At 46.0% G+C, this 20,856-nt stretch overlaps 2 protein-coding genes across 2 annotated transcripts in view; one reads left to right on the forward strand and one right to left on the reverse strand.

Annotated features, from left to right (window-relative positions):
* The window catches only part of dennd4a (DENN/MADD domain containing 4A), a 54,984-nt gene extending 46,950 nt beyond the window's left edge, over nucleotides 1-8,034 (forward strand). The window contains exons 25-32 of the mRNA XM_062546712.1: nucleotides 564-655; nucleotides 1,103-1,278; nucleotides 1,811-2,132; nucleotides 3,022-3,240; nucleotides 3,707-3,824; nucleotides 4,358-4,529; nucleotides 4,912-4,976; nucleotides 5,234-8,034. Coding sequence (XP_062402696.1) covers nucleotides 564-655; nucleotides 1,103-1,278; nucleotides 1,811-2,132; nucleotides 3,022-3,240; nucleotides 3,707-3,824; nucleotides 4,358-4,529; nucleotides 4,912-4,976; nucleotides 5,234-5,370 — 1,301 coding nt within the window. The 3' untranslated portion in view covers nucleotides 5,371-8,034. The remainder of the gene's footprint in view (nucleotides 1-563; nucleotides 656-1,102; nucleotides 1,279-1,810; nucleotides 2,133-3,021; nucleotides 3,241-3,706; nucleotides 3,825-4,357; nucleotides 4,530-4,911; nucleotides 4,977-5,233) is intronic.
* Nucleotides 8,035-9,306: 1,272 nt separating this feature from the next.
* On the reverse strand, nucleotides 9,307-20,384 carry slc24a1 (solute carrier family 24 member 1). Its single transcript, XM_062546716.1, has 9 exons — nucleotides 19,555-20,384; nucleotides 17,596-17,658; nucleotides 16,931-17,039; nucleotides 13,865-14,031; nucleotides 12,666-12,713; nucleotides 11,624-11,899; nucleotides 10,856-10,945; nucleotides 10,465-10,631; nucleotides 9,307-9,556 (listed from the first exon to the last, which is right to left on the reverse strand). The coding sequence occupies exons 1-9, from the start codon at nucleotides 20,272-20,274 to the stop codon at nucleotides 9,307-9,309; spliced, it is 1,890 nt and encodes a 629-aa protein (XP_062402700.1). The 5' UTR covers nucleotides 20,275-20,384.
* Between the last annotated feature and the right edge of the window lie 472 nt (nucleotides 20,385-20,856).

The raw sequence follows: 20,856 nt of genomic DNA on the forward strand, positions 1-20,856 counted from the left end.
CTGATGAGCACCTCTGATTGGATCCTCTTCAATCAGGCAGCCTGTGCCCCAGCAGAAGTGCTCCAGCAATCACTCAGATTCGTCACGCACACACATACACACACACACACACACACACACACACACACACACACACACACACGCCCTTACACTCTCATCCAGACATGAGGCCTGTTTCCTTCATTAGGGCCAAATGAGCCACAGCAACAGCATCAGTGGCTCCTGCATCTCGGTCAAAGTCATTAGCATCTCTAATGAACCTGGACAGAAGCACACACAGCGGCAGAGCTTTTGCCCCCTGCTCTTTGGTTGGGACTGGCAATGTGTCTGTGTATTTCTGTGTTCCTGTGTGTGTGTACCTGTGTGTGTGTGTGTGTGTGTGTGTGTGTGTGTGTGTGTGTGTGTGTGTGTGTGTGTGTGTGTGTGTGTATCTGTATCTGTGTGTTTTTTTTTTGTGTGTGTGTGTGTGTGTGTGTGTGTGTGTGTGTGTGTGTGTGTGAAGACACCAGATGGCCATTGTTCCGTCCCTGAGTATTGTGTCTGCTTCTCCTCTAATGCCGCAGGCTCTTCGGCCGCCCTCTCCAAGCCTCCGCACACTCCAGACTCGTCTCCAGACAACGGACGCTCCGCCGCCCAGCAGACCTACGCCATCGAGGTGAGTGTGCCCGCATCCCTGCCAGCCTCGCTTCTCCGCAGCGCAGCGCCAAGACCAAAGAGAGGGCGTCTGCCCACGGCTTGTGTCTGTGTCTGTGTCTGTGCTCTCCACACTGCTGAGCTGACAGAGAAATCACTGTGTTAGAGGGCGCTTTTAAAGCACTTTCTTTCACATTTGACATTACACACAGTACATAAAGTTGTATAATTCAATGGATTTGTTAGCATTTTGAGATGCAAAGAGATGTCCCATGCTGTAATATTTTATAGTTCTGTTTATAATCTGTCTATTTATAATCTAGAATCTAGAATCTATAATTTATTACCTTTCATGCCCCTCAAGATCACCTCATGTACTGTAAATCTCATCTCAGGTGTAATAAAAGGACATTTCTTGAAAGTACTTACAGGAAGTGTGGGTAAACGTGTGTGTGTGTGTGTGTCTCAGGTCCTGATGTCCAGCTGCTCGCGCTGTAACACCTGTGAGTGCCTGGTGTATGACGAGGAGATCATGGCGGGCTGGACGGCGGACGACTCCAACCTCAACAGCACCTGCCCCTTCTGTGGCTCTCCATTCCTGCCCCTCCTGGACGTGGAGATCAGAGACCTGCGCACGCAGAGGAGGTACATGTACACACACACACACACACACACACACACACACACACACACACACACATGCATGTAGTATGTATTGTATCCACAGACACACACAATATCCCACCCCACCCCCACAAACATACACAGAAACACACACCTCTCACCTCCCCCATCACACACATGCACACATGCATCACATGCAGAAACCCACACACACACACACACACGCACACACATGCAGATGCAGATTAAATGTCACATCTGGGATATTTAATTCATTACATGTCTGTGCTTGTGTTTCTCCTATCAGATATCAGATATAATCACACACCCCCACACACATGCACATGCAGATTAAATGTCACATCTGGGGTACTGAGATCACTAAATGTCTTTGCAGATGTTACCCCTATCAAGTGTCTAACAGCATACACACACACACACACACACACACACACACACACACACACACACACACACACACACACACACTCACACACACACACACACACTGTTCATTTCCCCATCATTGACCTCCTTGGGCTTACATCAGCAGGTCTTCTCCCCAAGAGGCGTCCTCATCCTGCAGTAACCAGAGCCCTGAGAGCACAGGCCAGACCCCAGAGAGCCCAGACAACGCCCCTGCCACTGACCACAGCCCCCCACAACAAATGGACCCGTCGGTCACAACCAGTGACAACAGCCCCCCACAACACGAGGACCTGCCGGTCACATCGAATGACCAGAGCCCCCCACAACCCAAGGACCTGCCGGTCACATCGAATGACCAGAGCCCCCCACAAGACGAGGACCTGCCGGTCACATCGAATGACCAGACCTCTGCTGATGCTCCTGCCAGCTTGGCTAAATCTTCAGCGGTTAGTCAGCCTTATTATAATACATGTTAACTGGTAACAGTGCAATGGATATGTGCACAGTTAGCATAGAACTGTGACGTCCAGTCAGCTTGACTAAAATGGCCTCAGTCAGCCAAACCTCTGTGTGTGTGTGAGGCTCTGTAAAGCAGATGGTCCAGCTTGGCTGACAACAGCAGCGGTCAGCCTGATTCACAGCGCACTAGCCTCTGATAAAGACATAATGCATCATCGCATGTCTTCCCTGGCCAGGTGATAAAGCCTAGTGACCTGTTCAAACGTTCGATTTCTCTCGGCCCAATAAGCAGCGGTCAGTCTGACCTGCACCCTGCGATGTGCACCAGAGATGTAATATATCACCCCGTGCTCTCATTGTGCAGGTCACACAGTTTATTGCCTTTGAATTCATTTCTCTGATACTGTCTTTGGATATTGATTCCCATTGAATAGCCCTGAGTTAAATAGAACAGATATTGTTTGCCTGCATAACATAGATTAGTGAGCCCCACAGTCAAGGGGGTAGGGCTGACCGTCACATAACTAATGTTGTGTTTCTCTTCATTTGAAGCCCATAAGGGCACTGCAGATGGACTGATCTATTATCATCATATTATCAATATGGCTGATATTTCTGTGTCTCTCACCCCCAGTGTGTGTCTGTGTGTGTGTGTGTGTGTGTGTGTGTGCGTGTGTGTGTGTGTGTGTGTGTGTGTGACTGTGACCTACCTGACACTGCTGGTGTTTTTGATGGGTTCATTTGTAGTTGAAGCTCGTGTTGTGTTGGCCTCTTGTTCAGTAGTCGATCGATATTGGTGCCCTATTGGAGCCGTTTGATGGGCTCACCTGTGATTGACCTTAGCGCTGTTGTGTGTGCCCCCCCCCCCCCCCCCAGGAGCGCGTGTGCGTGCCCTACCTGAGTCCGCTGGTGCTGTGGAAGGAGCTGGAGTCTCTGCTGGAGAACGAGGGCGACCAGGCGCTCTGCTCGGCCGCCGTGGTGGACCAGCACCCCATCGTCTTCTGGAACCTCGTCTGGTTCTTCCGCCGCCTCGACCTGCCCAGCTGCCTGCCCCCGCTCATCCTCAGCTCGCAGCACTGTCTCCAAGACGACCAGGTGAGCGCCTCGTCGCACGGCCCTGTCGCCATGACAACGTGACAACACATGCTCGCGTCGGGATAATAGCTGCTGTGTCTCAGCTGGTTGAGGAAGATAATAGCAGCCGTTATGTCCACAGCTTCAAGGAAAAGCCCAAGGAATGCACTTGCTAACATAATGGCACTTGATCTGTGTGTGTCTCGAATGCATGTCACGGCTGAAAGCATGTAAGCACCCACTCCACAGACATGGACATGACATGACAGAGCTAGTGGCGATGCACTGCGATGACCTGGTCCTTTCAGAAGAATAGGACGTGTTGAGGGCTGTAGATACAGTAGATAGTGTTCCTCACCATAGTGGTGTGTCTAGCTGACTGCACTTTAATGTTGTGTGAACTTGGTGAATCGGCCACGCTGATCTGTGGTTGGTTGGTGGTTCCGTGGATGGTTGATGGTTGATGGTTGTGTTGACTGGTCTGCAGGGCTCTCAGAGTGGTTCTTCAGAGGAGAGCAAGAATGTTCTGGTCCAGATTCTGTGGGACAATCCCAGACTGCACCAGGACCCCATCCAGCCCTGCTACAAGCTCTGGAACAAACATTGTAAGTCCACAGCTACTCCAGAGTGTGTGTGTGTGTGTGTGTGTGTGTGTGTGTGTGTGTGTGTGTGTGTGTGTGTGTGTGTGTGTGTGTGTGTGTGTGTGTGTGTGTGTGTGTGTGTGTGTGTGTGTGTGTGTGTGTGTGTGTGTGTGTGTGTGTGTGTGTAAAAGTGTGTGCTTGTGTGGGCGGTGCTTGTGTGGGCATGTTCTGTGGGCATGAGTGTGATATGAGGGTTCTATATTTGTATTCCCTCTGTGCTCTCTGTGCTCTCTTCTGTATCTCTTTCTCACACTCTCATTCTCTCTTTTCCTTTCTGCCTCTCTTCCTACATGTTTTCTATTCCTCCCTTTTCTCTCCTATTCTAACTCTCGCTTTCCTCCATTCAATTCAATTCAGTGTTGCTTTATTAGCATGACTGTAAGTACAGTGTTGCCAAAGCACAAAACAAACCCGTTTTGTACAATAACAAATGATTTGTACAAATGTTTATTCTCTCCCTCTCTCTCTCCCTCTCTCTCCGTATGTGCTGTGTGTAGGTGTGAGTGCGTGTGGTCCGGCTCCTCTGTGGGAGGAGGAGAGTCCAGAGCAGGCGGTCAGCCTGGAGCTGCTGCAGAGCGTGGTCAAGAGCATCAAGAGGAACGACGTCTACCAGCCCATGAGCCAGGTCCTCCAGCAGCTCGGAGACCGCCTGGGCTTCGTCAGACAGAGGTGGGCACCACACGATGTCAACCGAACGGGCATGATGAACAAAGAGAGAAATGCCATCTGAATAGACATCGACACTCAGCTAGAGCCACAGAAAGATTTGCCAGTGCATTGGAAATAGCCACCCACATAGATGACATAACAAAGTGCATCACAGTGTTAAATGACTGAACTGTCAGGCTGTATATACAGTATATATATATATATATATATATATATATATACTGTACATGTTGATGAAGTACATGCCATGTGCTCTTGCCATGGGTAGGAAATAGGTTACGTTACACCTTCGTCCTTGTCATTGGAAAATGAAACCACCACTGCCGAATGAGCAGATCATTTGTGATAATTCATTTCTCTCTCTCTCTCTGTTCTCTTCCAGGAGTCTTTACCGAGAGCTTCTCTTCTTGTCTTTGGTGTCCTTGGGCAAGAACAGTGTGAACATTGGTGAGTTGATTGCTTCTTTCCCTCCCTGTAAGTCCTTCGAGTCTCCCCGTCTGGCAGCCTTTATGTAATATATCAGCCTGAGTGGCTCTGTGTGCTACATCTGTAGTAAACCTTCATCTCTCTTTATCTGTCTCTGAGTCCTTGGACTTTCACTGTCTGACTGGGGTTTTTTTTGTAGTGAATTTGCCTGACTGGATGCTTGTTGTACGCCTGTCGTAAACCTTTCACAAGCCCGTGCCTTTTCTTCGCCCTGACAGATGCCTTCGACCGCGAGTATAAGATGGCGTACGATCGCCTGACCCCAGGTCAGGTGAAGCTGACGCATAACTGTGACCGTCCACCCAGCGCTGGGGTGATGGAGTGTCGCCGGACCTTCGGCCTCCCCAGCCTGTGACTCCCCCGTGTGGACACCAACCCCCACCCCCAACCCCTCCCCATCTAACCCCCACCCTCCATCCTCCAATCCCACCTCTCGCGCTCTGCCCAGGCCTCCGCCTAGACGCCCCCCACACTGCTACATCCCTCCTGCACGCCTGTCCCTCCTCTCCCTGGAGAGAAGACTGGAGGCTTGAACTTGGTGGACATGAAAACCTCTTAGACGTGGGCAGGAGTCGTCCCATCCCCTACTCCCTCCTTCCCTCCATCTCACTTTCCCTCCTCCCCTCCGCACGTATTCCCTCCTTTTAACTGGAAACTTCCGCTCGACCAAAGCCACCTCCATGCTGCTCCCACATGACACGTAGCCAGGTACACCATGGAGAATCCCCCCCCCCCTCCCCCCCTCCCTTTGTCCTTCTTGAAGACTGTTCCCCGATGTCTGGTCTGGTCTTGTCTGGTTTGTCTGTCTGCTTTTGCCGGGAACTTCTCTTTTGTCTGTCAGATATCCTTCTCCCTCCCTCTCTCTCTCACTCTCTCTCTCTCTCTTTCAAGCACTCTCCACCACCTGACCAATGGACCTTTATAGTTCTGTATGTTCCCCGCTGTACACAATAACCCACTAGATCCACTCAGGAAAAAAAAGAAGAAATTAAAGAAATAGTTTCCGCTATTTTCACTACAGGTCACAGTAGATTAGGAGCAATAATGTGCTCAGGTCATAGCCTCCGGTCCAGCCAGAGACCACAAAAACCGTCTCCACTGGACACAGAGATTTTGGGACCAGTAGAATTTTCACAACAGTGTTTAGCCACTCAAGTCTCATATTTGTAAGGAAGCACTTAGCGTATAAGCACAAAGACTATCACCCTCAGAGCAGTGCTAGCCAGCTAGCTGTCCTGCTCACATTCCTCTCCATGTTGTTACATTAGCAATTAGACACCAGCCCTGTTTTACTCTTAGCACATGTAAAATAGCTAACATCTGATTGGTCCAAAAAAAGTTTCTCAACCAATCATTAGGGGTGTTGTTAGTTTTGCAGGAGCTAAAGGTCTCTACACATGCTGTGAGTAATTCAGGGCCTCTTGGTGGTACTACAGGGGCACTTGTGTTTGAAAATCACATACAAATATGTAATTCTGTAGATAATCGATTATTATTGTTATTATTATTATATTGCTGACAATATTTGTATCATACAGGTATATTTTAAGATGGATGTTTGCTATAATCGACTTTATGTTCATTTGTAAAAATGAAATGTTGATATGACGTGGGACTTATTTTGCGAGAGTGCGGTTTGTTCATGTGATTTGTGGTGGTCCTGGTGACCACTTTGCGTGGGCCGTGTCGTGTGAGTGTCGTAAACATGACTGTGTTCTAAGTGCTGAAGAACAAAACTGGACCAAAAAAAAAGGCAACTGGGGGTTGTGTAGAAAATGGCCCCCTACAATGGGTAGATAAATGTGTGTTTAGGCCCACTTATGAACTGAAGAGACTCCATCACAGATGGAAAGATATGTGGACTCTGTTGACAACTGGAATAGAGAAGCTGCTGGAGACATTGGTATCACATCTCTTTCCCTCTGGGAAAAAAAGTGAAAGCATTGACTGTTGATTGAAATTGTTTAAAGTATAAATTCCACTTTATCTTAATATTTTATCCTTACTATGGTGAACGTGAAATGCAATATTGCCATGTTTGTTTTTAGAATGACATAACATGGCCAGAGCGATGAGCCCATATGCAGTCAGAAACACTGCAGTAGGTACAAGTATGAACACATGATATATCCAAGATGGCTGCTGGTACTGACATAGAGCTGACCTTGACTTGACATAGAATCTGGCCCTGACTTGGCATGGAGTCATGGATGACTGTGTTAGGATTGGGCCAAAATGGCTCCAAATGCGGCGACCATCTTGGACAGTGACTCTTAAAAGTATTATAAAAGTTCTGCTTTGCACACAACTAGCCGGCAGCTGGAGAGTGCCGAGCTGCCTCTGCCAATTTGTCAGTGTTAAATCTACATGAGTTAATTTAGTCATGTGGTCCTCTGGTGAGCTTAAGCTGCAGCAGCACTGCTGGATGGTTATGAAGTGGAGGACACTTACGGTACAGAAACATTTGCACTGAAATACAAACACATGCTATTCACACATACACATACTGTACACATACATACAGAGATTACACAAATACTGCCAGGTTTTTTCTAAATGAGTGAAATCTTACTTCAAAGATCAGCTTCAATTTGTTGAACTCAATTGTTTATTGACTGAATATACAATCACAGAATGAAAATGAAACAAAACAAAAACAAAAACAAATGTCCTTTGAGACTGCCTTTGGCTATAGTTGAGATGTTTTGACTGTTTTGCTGCCATCCGCCACATATGGTACTAGTGAAGTTTACAGTGGCAAAGATCAACAGCCAAACTTTTCTTACAGCAAATTCTAAGTAAAAATCATTTGACTATTCTGTATCCAGCTCACAGCGATATATATCTACTGAAATGTGTTTTTTTTGTAAACTGAACTGTGTTGGGCCAATGTCTTACACCCATACACATATCATATATTTGTTTTATTCCTGTTATTTATATTTGTATGCTCATTATGATTTGGAGTCTGGACTGGATCTTCAGAACAATGTTTATAACTGTAAATAAAACACTAGTGACATCATGACGTGTCGGAATGGTCTCTGGTGAAAGTTTAGACTGGGAACATTTGTATGACCAACATCTTTGCATAATTATTCTAATGCTATCGGTGAGGACAATTGAACATCAAGGGGAGTGGTGTCCTGTTCACGTCTGTGCAAGTTTAATTTGAGCTGTGATACGATAGACAAAAATGTTCACATGAAAGGACAGCTTCCCCCCCATAAAGAGTAGAGGGCGACTAGACATGTACTAAGATGAAAAATAGACGAAAAAATACATATATTTTACATCAAGCACAAAGACCTTTTTATATATATTGTGTATACTAATAATACACATTATAATCAATTTTACAAAAATAATTCAGTTGCAGTATGAGTTTAAATTACATCATTTACAGAGAGTTGAGTTGTTAGCGCACAACGTCCCCATGACTTCACTGAAGAAATTCTGCATACATTTCCAGGTACTCATTCATATTTATGAGAGAATGCACCATACACTGATACATGACACAGACAACAACAACAACAACAACAACAACAACAAACAAACGCCACTGATGAGCTTTTCGTTTTCTGCCATCAAGTCCTCTCAGGTACATAGCACAGTTTTTCAGGCAGCGCTGCAAATACAAACAGCTCTTTGCCAAGGGTGCATATAAACAGTCACCTAGCACACCTTAATCCATTAATCCTCTTAGCACTCTCGCCACCCTCTTGACATGTGAGACCATAAACATACATAGACAATGATATGCAGCATATGACATTCTGCGTTAATTGTTGGGGATTTCATTTATTGATTGACCACCACTTAGCATTTCTTCATTACATAACATTCATAAAAATAAAAAGCTGGTATGGTCAAAGCTGTTGTGGTAAAATGTGAATGAAATAGAAGAACATTCATATACATTCCTAACTTTCCCTAAAGGTGTTTTTGAGAGAACTGTTGCACTTGAACTATGAACACCTGCAATATGCTTTGTCGTCAGTTCTGCAAAACATCATATATACACACATGTACACACACACACACACACACACACACACACACACACACTCGCACACCAACAGACGAGAGAATACATAGTTAGAACGGAGTGCACCAGATCCAGGACTACTCTTGTTGTACAGTCAGAGACAGTGGACAGTGAAGTTGACAGCCAAGTAAAAGTTGACGTTGGACTGAAACGGCCACTGCTGTGGCAAAAGTTGGGCTGCAGCAGCGACGGCTGCAGGAACGTGTGTGAGTTGGGAGTGTGTCTCCATGGAGACAGGCCTCAGATGGACACAGGGCAGATGATGATGCGGTCCTCGAGCATGACGCTGAGCACCAGGAAGATGAAGTAGAGCAGGAACATGGTCGAGCCCAGCGCCTTGTTCATCTTCCACCCGCACACGGCGATGGAGATGATGACGAAGAGGAGCATGAGGAAGAGCAGCACGATGGCACAGAAGAGACCGTTACTGCTCACGGCCACCGGGATGAAGCCGTGCATCGACGAGTACATCAGCCAGGGGACCGGTAGACTGGGGCGCGAGAGAAAAAGAGAGAGAAAGGAGGGGGCAGAGAAGGAGAGGGTAGAGAGGGAGCGACAGATGACCAATCAGGTGAGGGAGGATAAGAAAGGGTACAACCTCGACTAGATACAAAATGAAAAGCCTTGAATAAACACATTTCTCATATACAGTCATTTCCTGTGTATTAGCCTCATTGTGTATAAGGAGGACAGTGTTTTATGCAACTTAAAAGAAACAAAACCACATGAATACCATATCAACTACCCCTGTGTAGCTGAATAAATGTTGCTGAAACAATCTATAAGTAGTTATATCCCAATAATAGTTGGGAAATGACGGGTCCAGTAATTTCCCGCACATAAGCCACATTGTGTATACGCCGCAGGACAGTGTTTTATGCAAGTTTAAAGAAACAAAACCATATTAACACCATATTAACTGCCCCCCTGTATTAACCTCATAGCAGAAGAAATTTAGCAAAATCAATGTATAAGCCGTGGCTCATAGTCGGGAGATGACGGGTAATGTGAGACTGTATGCAGACAGGGAGAAGAGAGCGCGACAAGTGTAAAGTATGCAGGGCAGGTTTCGTGACGAACAGGATGTGCCACGCATGCCCTTCTTGCAGCTTTGCAGGCGAACTGTGTTAGAGGTCAAGTGAGCTGACTCACTGATGACGAGATGTTGCCTGAAGCATCACTTTGAAATACTAGACATCCTACATGACATAGCTTAAAACTAGAGATCTATACATAATTAGAGATTATTAGAGCTACATTTAGCTTACGTATCATGCTGCTTTGGATAAATGCATTTGTTAAATACCTGAACTTATCATGTAGATCATATTCTACAGACCTCCCCTGAACACAACAGAACAGCAACAACAACAGACTGTAGTTAGCGCCTTGGCTCACCCCACTGTGATGTCGAAGATGTTGCTGCCCACAGAACTGGACACAGCCATGTCCCCCAGGCCTTTCCGCGCCACAATCACACTGGTGATGAGGTCAGGGATGGAGGTGCCCGCTGCCAAGATGGTCAGACCCATAATTTCCTCGGAGATGCCAACCGTCTCACCCACCTGCACCACAAACACACCAGTCACCAGGTGCCTGCCACAGCAATGTGTGAAGGAACAAACCCAGCAGCACACATACTAGGATGCACTGTAAAGCAAATAACACACAATCTTTAAGTTTCTCACTAATCTGTAGAACTATGTGAAGGACTACCACAGAATGTAATCTAGACTCTATTATGATCTAGATCAGATGTTCTAGGCTGTAGAAGAGTATTGCCTCTGACCTGATGTGCCCACCAGACCATTAAATAGGAGAAAACTGCAATCCATATGATGGAGCCCACAAAGGTGATAACAAAGAACTTCTTAGATGCCTGAGGAACACAATCACAGACTCACAATGCATATCATAGTCCTTTAGTCTTCATTGGAGAACACTGTAGGCTACATTTTCATAAGATAAAAATACGCAACTATTACAATCTGTATTTGTATATGCACTGGACATCACCAGAGATAGTTAATCAACTGTTCAGGAGAATCTTTGACAACACTGCTCTCCAGTGTAAGGCGTAATTATTGACAACACTGCTCTATGCCGTAAGGTTTAATCTTTGATAACATTGCTTTACACTGTAGGGTTTAAACTTTGACAACAGTGCTTTGCAGTGTAAGGTCTCATCTTTAACAACACTTCTCTACACTATAAGGTCCAATCTTTAACAACACTGCTTTACACAGTAATGTTTCATCTTTGATAACACTGCTTTACACAGTAAGGTTTTATCTTTAACAACACTGCTTTATACAGTAAGGTTTAATCTTTAACAACACTGCTTTACACAGTAAGGTTTTATCTTTAACAACACTGCTCTACACAGTAAGGTTTAATCTTTAACAACACTGCTTTACACAGTAAGGTCTAATCTTTGATAACATGCTTTACACAGGTGTAATCTGTGACAACACTGCTTTACACAGGTGTAATCTGTGACAACACTGCTTTACACAGGTGTAATCTGTGACAACACTGCTTTCCACTGGCTACTTACTGGGTTGCGGACGTCAGGCACGGTGAGCCATAGCGGGAAGACGATGGGCAGCAGGAAGAGATATGTGATCTGCTTACGCGGCGTGTCCGGCCACTCCAGCGACAGCGGCTCCTCCGGCTCTTCCTCCTCCTCTCCTTCTCCTTCTCCCTCCTCCTCCTCCTCATCATCGTCACTGTCATCACTGTCGTCGCTGTCATCGCTGTCATCATCGCTGTCTTCCTCGCTGTCCTCCTCATCGCCATCTCCTCCACCATCTGGTGCAGCAGCAGCCACTTCCTTCTTCAGGCCAGGAGGAGAGGTCAAGAGGTCAAATAGAAAAGGAAGAGAACTCAGGACAGGCATACACAGAACCCAAGGAAAGATAACAAAAAAGGATAAAAGAAGCACATGACCACCACACAGAAAGATGTGCTGAGATAAACACATGAAGGTCAAAAGGTCATCTGGAGGGGTAACGGAAAGGTCAAGCTCAAAGGTCAAGTGAATGATACCTCAGTGCATCCCAGAGAAAACAACTTCTGGATTGTTGGATTAATTGGTTTCTAAACTAATTGGTTTCTAAGTCGTACTTCAAAGAATGTTTATTCTTTTAATGTTTATCATTAAAGACTGTCTTCATTTGCTGTTTACTGTTTATCTCTACTCACGTAGAGATAAACGTCTTGCCTGTGCCTGTTTGGGTGTCCACGACCATGGTATACCTTGACAGGGACAACAAGGCCATACTCCCCTTCCGGACAATTGTATTTGACAAGAGTGCAGTCTCCATCCCACCCAGACTAATTGTGTGTCCACTCTCCTGTGTATCCATGCCCACCTGTACTGCTGAGCACCTTACCGTCTGCTCAGTGGTCTCTGCCTTGGCCTCCTCCTCCACCTCTGCCTCCTTCTTCTCCTCCTCCTTCTTCTCCTCCTTCTCTGCGGGGGCCGCTTTCGTCTCCTCTTTTGTCTCCTCTTTTGTCTCTTCTTTCGTCTCCTCTTCTGCCTCTTCTTCTTCTTCTCCTTCTTCTTCTTCTTCCTCTTCTTCGTCCTCTTCTTCTACCTTGTCCTTTTCTTCTGTTTTCTCTTCTTTCTTTTCGTCTTTTGCTGCCTCTTTCTTCTCCTCTTTGGACTCCTTTGCCGCAGCACCTGAATACCACACATGAACATGAGCATCAGAGTAGAGCCACGAATAGAGTAGAGTAAAAATGAACACTACAGTATATCGAGGGCTGAGAACCAAAGGGGCGTAAGTGACATTTCACCAACTTTACAGGAGAGCCAAAACAAATCTAACTGCTTCTATATGTTCACAGTTAAAGACCTTTGGTTTTTGTTCAATAACTATATATTTATAAATATTTTACTTCTATAATTGTGTCAGCTAAGAGAGCTCATCAAGAGCTTTCAGGTGATATAACTCAATTTTGACCAAAATGTCACTTATGCCCCTTTGGTTCTCAGCCCTCGATATATAAGATGCCTCTTTGGTCTTCACGTATCACTGTATTCTGTTGATTTTTTAGGATTCCTATGCTGATATGGGATATAACTAAGTAACGAGCACAATATTGTTCATGACACTATTCTCTCCAAAAACATGAACAAAAATCATCCGATTTGCGACACATCATAATAAAACTCCACAGAGGGCCTCAATTGTGATTTTTTGCACCCAGCATCTTCTGCATCTTCCAAGTTGCGAATGTCAACATGACAAGGTGAGACCAGAGATAGCATTAGCAAACCTATGCCTGATTACGTCTGTACCATAGATCATGCTGCACGGTCACACACCATTTAGCATCTCATGTATAATTCACAAAGAGAGACCTACTGTTGATTATCACCAGCATGCCTCTCATTGCTTCAATGGCAGCTAATGTGTACAAGAGCTCTTATGTGCAGTCGCATAATAAGGGTGGAAGAAGGGGGGGCGGGGGGGTGAGAGAATGCAGGATGCTTTGTGTGGATGACAATGAGAAGCGCTACTGGCACCCGTCCCTGCCTCCTGCGCCTTTCATCCCCGCCGTGCTGCAAGCGATGGAAGCAGGTGTGCTGTCACCGCCGCTGCTGCTTTGCCCCGGGGGCTCAACTCTATAGAGAGCCAGCAGCAGCAGCAGCGCCATCAGCACCAGGAACAGCGGAAGCAGCGGCTTGCATATGCAACAGATCTCGGCTCAGGCACCATCACAATCACTGACAGCTCTATTCATTAAGGCCTGGCCTGGCAGGACAGGGCAGAGGGACAGAGCCCAGAGCCGGATGGGTGGGCGGGTGGTTGAATGTGTGTGTGTGTGTGGGGGGGGGGGGGGGGGCATACAGTATAGGGTGTGTGTTTGACGTACCGTCGGATTTCTCCTGCGTTTTGGCGTCTGATTTTCCTCTGGCCATGCTGTTCAGAAGCTGGGCCTTATCTTTGAATTTGACTGCGGAGGGAAAAATTACATTATGAGTTTAAGAAGGAAGAAACCGCTGACAGCCGACATAAAACAATACTGCACAGCATGCAGATCACACAAAAGTACGCATGAGGAACAAATAAATGGCATCAAGCAAAAAAAAAGTCTAGAAATCACAAAGCCATCACTCACTCACAACACAGACATGGCATGCACAACCACGACGACGACACTGCATAGCCACAGTGCTAACCTTACAAACACAACACTGGCAGTGCACGAGACACAGAGGCAGGGTTGACCACGGCCAGGGCTTTCTTAGCATGAGAATGACTATGACTCATCCATAATTCTACAGTGGGACACACTGGCATCGCAACCAGAGGTAGCCTTAATATCATATGCCTGCAGAAAGGCGATTCTCATGCCAACCGTGAACCGAGAACCGTGAGTTGTCAACCCTGCAGGGAGTACTGCTTCTTCTTACCTCTTCCCTGCCCTGAGCTGCCAGCCTTTACCTCGCCATTTAAAATAGTTTCTGACAAACAGAGACATACAACATACCGATCAACAGCACTGCATCCACCATCATCACAGTCTTACTGCAGCTCTGGTAAACCCCAGTAACCCCAGTAACCCCATGGACATATCATTAGGACAAGACACAGGGCATCCATTGGGCAGTAACAGTGCTGGCTCATGGTTCCAAATGGCCACCTGCAAGTGACCTATGCAACAGTGGCCAGTAAATAAACGTCACAATCTAACAGATGTACTTGCCATAGACAATAGCAATAGCCTTCTTGCTAAAACACCCATCTCCTTTGACCAGGGTGGCGAATTTGAGTCTTATGTGTTTGTCTGTCTACACAACGCACAACTGCCTGTACAAAGAATCACCATTCGTTGTCATCTGGGCTCTACTGAGAATCATGGTTGGGCGAGAGGCAGGTGTCTAGCAAAAGCCAGGTGTGTGCATGTGTGTGTGTGTGTGTGTCTGTGTCTATGTCTGTGTTTAAGTGTGTTTGAAAGTTTATGTCTGTTTGAAAGAGAAAGAAGCAGAAAGGCAGAGAGACAGACAGACAGACAGACACACATGGACAAACCGACTGGGCAGTACAGTATGTGTCTGTGTGAGAGTGAGAGTGCGAGTGAGAGTGAGTGTGAGAGAGCCCAGTGGAGATAAAGGGATTGTGCTGGTGGAGGCTGGCTCTTATCCAGCTTTTATGAGCTCAATCAAAAGCTGCTTAATGAGGAGCTGCGCAGGAGCACTCCAGGCCGCGTCCCTGTACCCCGCACCGCCCGGCTCGCTCCAGAAGGTCACTGAAGGTCATCGCCCAGCACAGACCCCACGCGGCCACCCCCCTCATGCTGGGCACTGACCCCAGGCCACCCTCAAGCCCCCACTGCCCACCCTTCACAGACACCCCTCCCCACGCACACACGGGACATGCCCTTTTCAGACTGCCCAGGTAGCCTCTGTGACAGACGTGCGGGGGTGGGGTGGGGGTGAGGGAGGCGATGAATGACGTTGCTGTTTGCTGCATAATGTGTGATAAATGATGTCGCTGTTTGCTGACACTCACATGACAAATCCATTGTGTCTGTTTACTTGAGGCTTTGCAGAGAGGAATGTCCATCCATACTGATTATTTACCCTCCATATCTTTCTTGCAGTCCTCTGCATTGATCGTCATATCAACTATCAACTATGAAATTAAGTTATCTTGATAGGTTTAGCAAATTCATCCACTGTCATGGCTACTGTCTTAAACAAACTATGAATCGACACCAAAGCTTTTTCCAGCACCAAATGTACATATTTAGCACAAAATTGAAATGGCAGGTAAATCTGAGATGGCTGGTTTTACAGTGAGGCTGGTCAGAAGCATCACCTGTCAATCGAGCAGTCACCATGGAGGCAATTTCAAATCCACCATTGCTCTATCACCACTGAATCACATATGTCAGAGCAAGACATTTATCTGCTTACATGCAAGCTGGACTTAGTGCTACCTTCATTTGGAACGCTTTGCTAATCCATTTCACCAGAAGGACAAAGGGATTTTGGGTGACATGAAACATGCTTCTTCTTAATGTGTGTGAAAAAGTATAAAGTAGTACAGTAGCACAGAGTCTATCTTAGAGTATGCACTTGATCACTGTTTGCATCTAGAGTTCTGATGCAGAGTTTTGTTGACAAAAAAATCAAATGATGTAGGACTTGCAATGTCCAATGTTACAATGTTAGCTATAACTCTGGATGATGTATGATGTAATACTGTGACATAATGGTGGTGTGGTACTGTTCCCCCAGTTCTTTATGCCTATGTGTTCTTGTCAAGTAATAACAATATTTTTCATTTGATTGTGACATTAGAAATATATATGTATCTTACTCTCCTACTATACTCTGCAAGATGTTAGGGTCCTTTCGTTTAACAGGTAGGCCAGAATATACCAGTAGGCTAATTAATACAAGATTGTGTTTTCAAAAGAAAGACAAGGTTAAGTTATCATTAAGATGCTTCATGGGCTCTTGGTAGTCAGCAGTGACTTATGTCCTCCACCAACTCTTTCCATCTTACACAAGCAACCATGGAGATAAGGGCCATCTTTCTGCCAACGGCCTGGTGGTGTAATGCTCTCAGTCGGGTTTGTGAGATGATATATAGGGACACTTAAGAAAAGCATCAGGCACCTGTGGGGACATTCATTCATGTGTGCACTCATGCATTCACTCAGTCACTAGTGAATCATTCAGTCACTATTCCATTCATTCATTCATTCAGCCATGACTTCACTTATTCATTCACTCATTAACATAGTCCCTTATTCATTCATTCATTCATTCACTCATTAATTAATTCGCTCATGCATTAATTTGTTCATTGACTCATCCTTTCTTGGCAGAGTCGCCTCTTACCCTCACCCAGCGGATCTAGTGTGTGGATCATCAGTTGGAAGATGGTACTCCTCATGGTGCTGTTGTGAAGCGATGCAGAACTTCCTCCACGCTGCAGTGCTGGTTTCAACTGTAGGGGAGGGAAAATAACCATACACATAAACACACATACAAGAGACACACACAAAACACACACAAACAAACAAACACACACACACACACACACACACACACACGGTCACATCCAGAGGGTCTCAGACATCTCATGTCTCTATCTGCCTACCCCACCAAAATAAACATTTTTTTTTTTATTCCTGACACACGGGATTGTGGCTGACTTCAGTTACCTCGGTAAGACCAGATACACATACAGTTGAGCAATTGCAATCAACATAAATACACCAAAACAAGCTAATGAGACCATTATCAGCACTAGCCTAACATTCAGCTAGCTGTCAGAGCCTCTAGCAACAGTAAAACAGGATTTTTGCGCCAGGATTTTTTGCCAATCCCATGTTCATAAGGTAGACATGTGAAACTCATCATAGCTAAAGACTGTCTGCTCTGCCAGCTGCAGATATGTGTCACTTCACACTCTATGACATGTGTGTAGCTGTGAGATGCAGGGGGGGTGAACATAAGGTAAATTCATGTCATTAGTTTGTATTTTGTATTTTGGCTTTTACCTTCAATCGGTTCTTGTCTTCTGGATCAGGAGGTCTACTGTCCGCAGCGGAAGTTCCATTGCCCTGTGTGCACGAATGATTTTAAAGATAATGGAACATTGGTAAGATATGGTGGCCTTCATCAAGACTGAGGTACAGATGAGCAAAGCCCAGAGAAACACCATATAGTGGATGGATCATTTTTCCATCAGATACTGAATGGTGACATATTTTGGTGTAAAGGTGATACTTTGCTTTATTCTGCTCCAATGAGACCCCCTCCATCACATCCTATTAGGCCTACGTATTTGGGTTTGTTCTTGATGATTAATATCATTCACATGTCCACATCAACTGAAATGGGATTATTATACTAATTCTTTTGAAAACCTGTACAACCCAAAACAAGCATTCATTTCTCTTATGGGGTTTAAGAGCAATCTATAAGATCTATCCCACAAAGCTTATCACTGTCTGGACAATCCTCAGCATACCACTATGTAACATTACCAAATGGAGTACTTTAGAACAACCTTACTCATTATAGAGATCGCCTTCTCAACATAGGGTTTACGTGGTCTTAGATCTAGGCATTTGGCTTCATAAAGCTTTCTAGTAAGCCTTCTTACTCCATCCTATATAAGCTTCAATCACACTAACTGCAATCACAAGCTATACATGTTTCATTGTTTGCGCAACACTTTTGCCTGCCAAAGGATTTCAGGTAATGGTGTTTGAGCAACTTTGTCTCTGTAAGAGTTTTAAAAGTTTTGAAAGTTAAATGTGAAAGTCAAATACATTGAATATCATGGGAGAGTCTACATTTCAAGCAATTTATCTCACAAATGAACTGTTGTTTAGATTATAGAATATACTATATTTCAATATGTATAATATAATCAATTCTACATGGCACTGAATAACAAAATACTTCATAACAGTGAATGATGAACAAAATACATGATATATTTGACTATTGCTTGGATTGCCTGAGGCCTGTTTTATCTCAGGTGGATGTGCAGGGATCACTGGAGCGCATTCGGCCCTGATCTGAACCAGCACTGGCCCTGCTCCAGAGGCTAGTGGCTGCTAGCGGGGTGTGCTAGCACCAGATTAGTGGAGGTGTTGATCTCCATTTGTGCTGAACACGAGAGGTAGGGGATGAGCACATATGTGCGTGCAGGCCTCCCTGCATCTCCGAAATGACAAACGAACACATTTGTTTGCTTTAGCAATAACCATAAACAAATAAATGAACAAACATCTGCTGTCATGTTGCACTCAAATTGAGCAGCATCAGGATGCCAGTCAGACATTGCTTTACGAGTCATCAGTGCTGTTGTCTGAGGCCCTCGCACACCGGGGAGCCTTTTCAGGCGGCCTCTTCAAAGGCTGCGACGCGCACACACAGACACGCAGCTATCTCCATAATGAATAAACATTAGGAAATCACATTAAACGCTCGTCTGTTCCAGGAACAGAACAATGCCAGAGAGCTGCTCACCTCATAACAGAAGATTATGCTGCTATCAAGAGTCCTCTGCTTTTGTTACAGCAAGACTGACCTGACAGGTTTCTCTACGAACTTTCTGGATAGTGAATGAGAAGGCTGTATAAGCAGTGACACGACTCTGGTGGCATCTGCAGTTAATTCTCAGCTTCTGTCATGTTGACTGTTCCTGTCCTCATACTGTTGGCATCGCCATTACAACAGCGACTGTGCTTGTGTCATTTCACATATCACCTTATTCTCTTCTCAGTGTTAACCCTTCAGGGCCCACGGTGACACGTGTCTCACAAATCAATTTGGTGCCTTGAACATTTCCCTGGAAAGTTGTTCCCCTTATCTACCATAGTTCTCAAACAGTATGTACACAACATTAATGTGTCATGTGTAATGAGTCATTAATTATGCTGCCTCGTCATGGTAACCTTTTGACACTGCATGTGCAACAGTAGCCATACGCATGAGACACACACCTTCTCAGGTTCCTCCACGGCGATGACTTTGACGATGCTCTTGTGCTTCATGAGCTGGGTCTTGAAGGCATGCTCGATCTGCACGTTGAACTTCATGAAGGTCACGTAGACGGTGTAGCACCCGATCAGCATGGCGCTCTCCCAAGGCATGATGGTGTTGTCCAGGAAGAAGACGATGAGCATGATGAGGCCCAGGATGTAGAAGGACACGTCCCGGAAGAGCGGCCACCAGGTGAGGTGGAGCATCTCCCGGGAGAAGAGCGCGCACATCCCGATCACGAAGAGGATGTTGAAGACGGCCGAGCCCACGATGGTGCCGATGCCCACGTTGCTGTGGGAGATGAACACGCCAATCAGGGAGGTGAAGAGCTCCGGGGCGGAACCGCCGGCGGCCATGAAGGTTGCCCCAGCGACGTCGTCCGAGATGGCCAGCTTGTCCGTGATCACACCCAGAGTGGGGACGAAGAACTCGTCGCACACAATAGCCAGAGCCACAAACATGTATATCATCCCGAAGATGTGGAGAATCACCCAGCCTCTACGTCGGTCCTCTATGGAGAAGATATCGTGCGGGTACTCTGCCTTGCTCTGGGGGATCTCTGGGGGATGGACAGCCTTTGTGGTGGTGTTGGTGGTGGACACAACAGCTGTGGTGGTCAGGACAGGGTCAGGAGTAGGGCTGGACTGATTTGGATCCACAAAGATGCAGTGCACAGTCATATTAGTGGTTGTCGACTCGGACGTAGATGCAGTTGTTTCTATTGTTATGTTGGTGGGTTTTGCGGTTGCGTTTGACGTTTCTGTTGTTGCTGTCGCTGTTGTTGTTGCTCTTGCTGTTGTTGCCACTGTTGTTGCTGAGTTTGTTGTGGTCGGTGTATTTCCCGTGGTCTGTGTTGTGGCTGCAGCTGTGGGTGGGGATGCAAAAGAAGTGATCAGAGTGGTTGATTTGGCTGTGGTCACCGGCTGTGTCAGTGTGCTCGTGCCAAGAGTATCGTCCCCAGCAGCTTCCTCGGGCGATGTGCCCACCGCCTCCATTGGCCCATACCCGGGGTCATCTCCAGTCTGAGCCTCCGGCCAAGGCTCTGGCAGCCTGGCACGGATGGTCAGCTGATATATGCAACACAGCAAAACTCCAGAGAGAAAAAATATAATCCTGCTCAGGTGGAGCCTCCTCCTTCGAGTCACATACATGTTCCCTGGTGAAGGGTCCAAACAGCTGAAAGTGTCTACTTGCTATAGAGTATGATATTGCATATAGGAATTATTAGACCCAGACACCCCAAAGATGCCCCCCACAACAGG

The sequence above is a fragment of the Sardina pilchardus genome, chromosome 10, assembly GCF_963854185.1.
Source record: "Sardina pilchardus chromosome 10, fSarPil1.1, whole genome shotgun sequence".
Lineage (NCBI taxonomy): Eukaryota > Metazoa > Chordata > Actinopteri > Clupeiformes > Clupeidae > Sardina > Sardina pilchardus.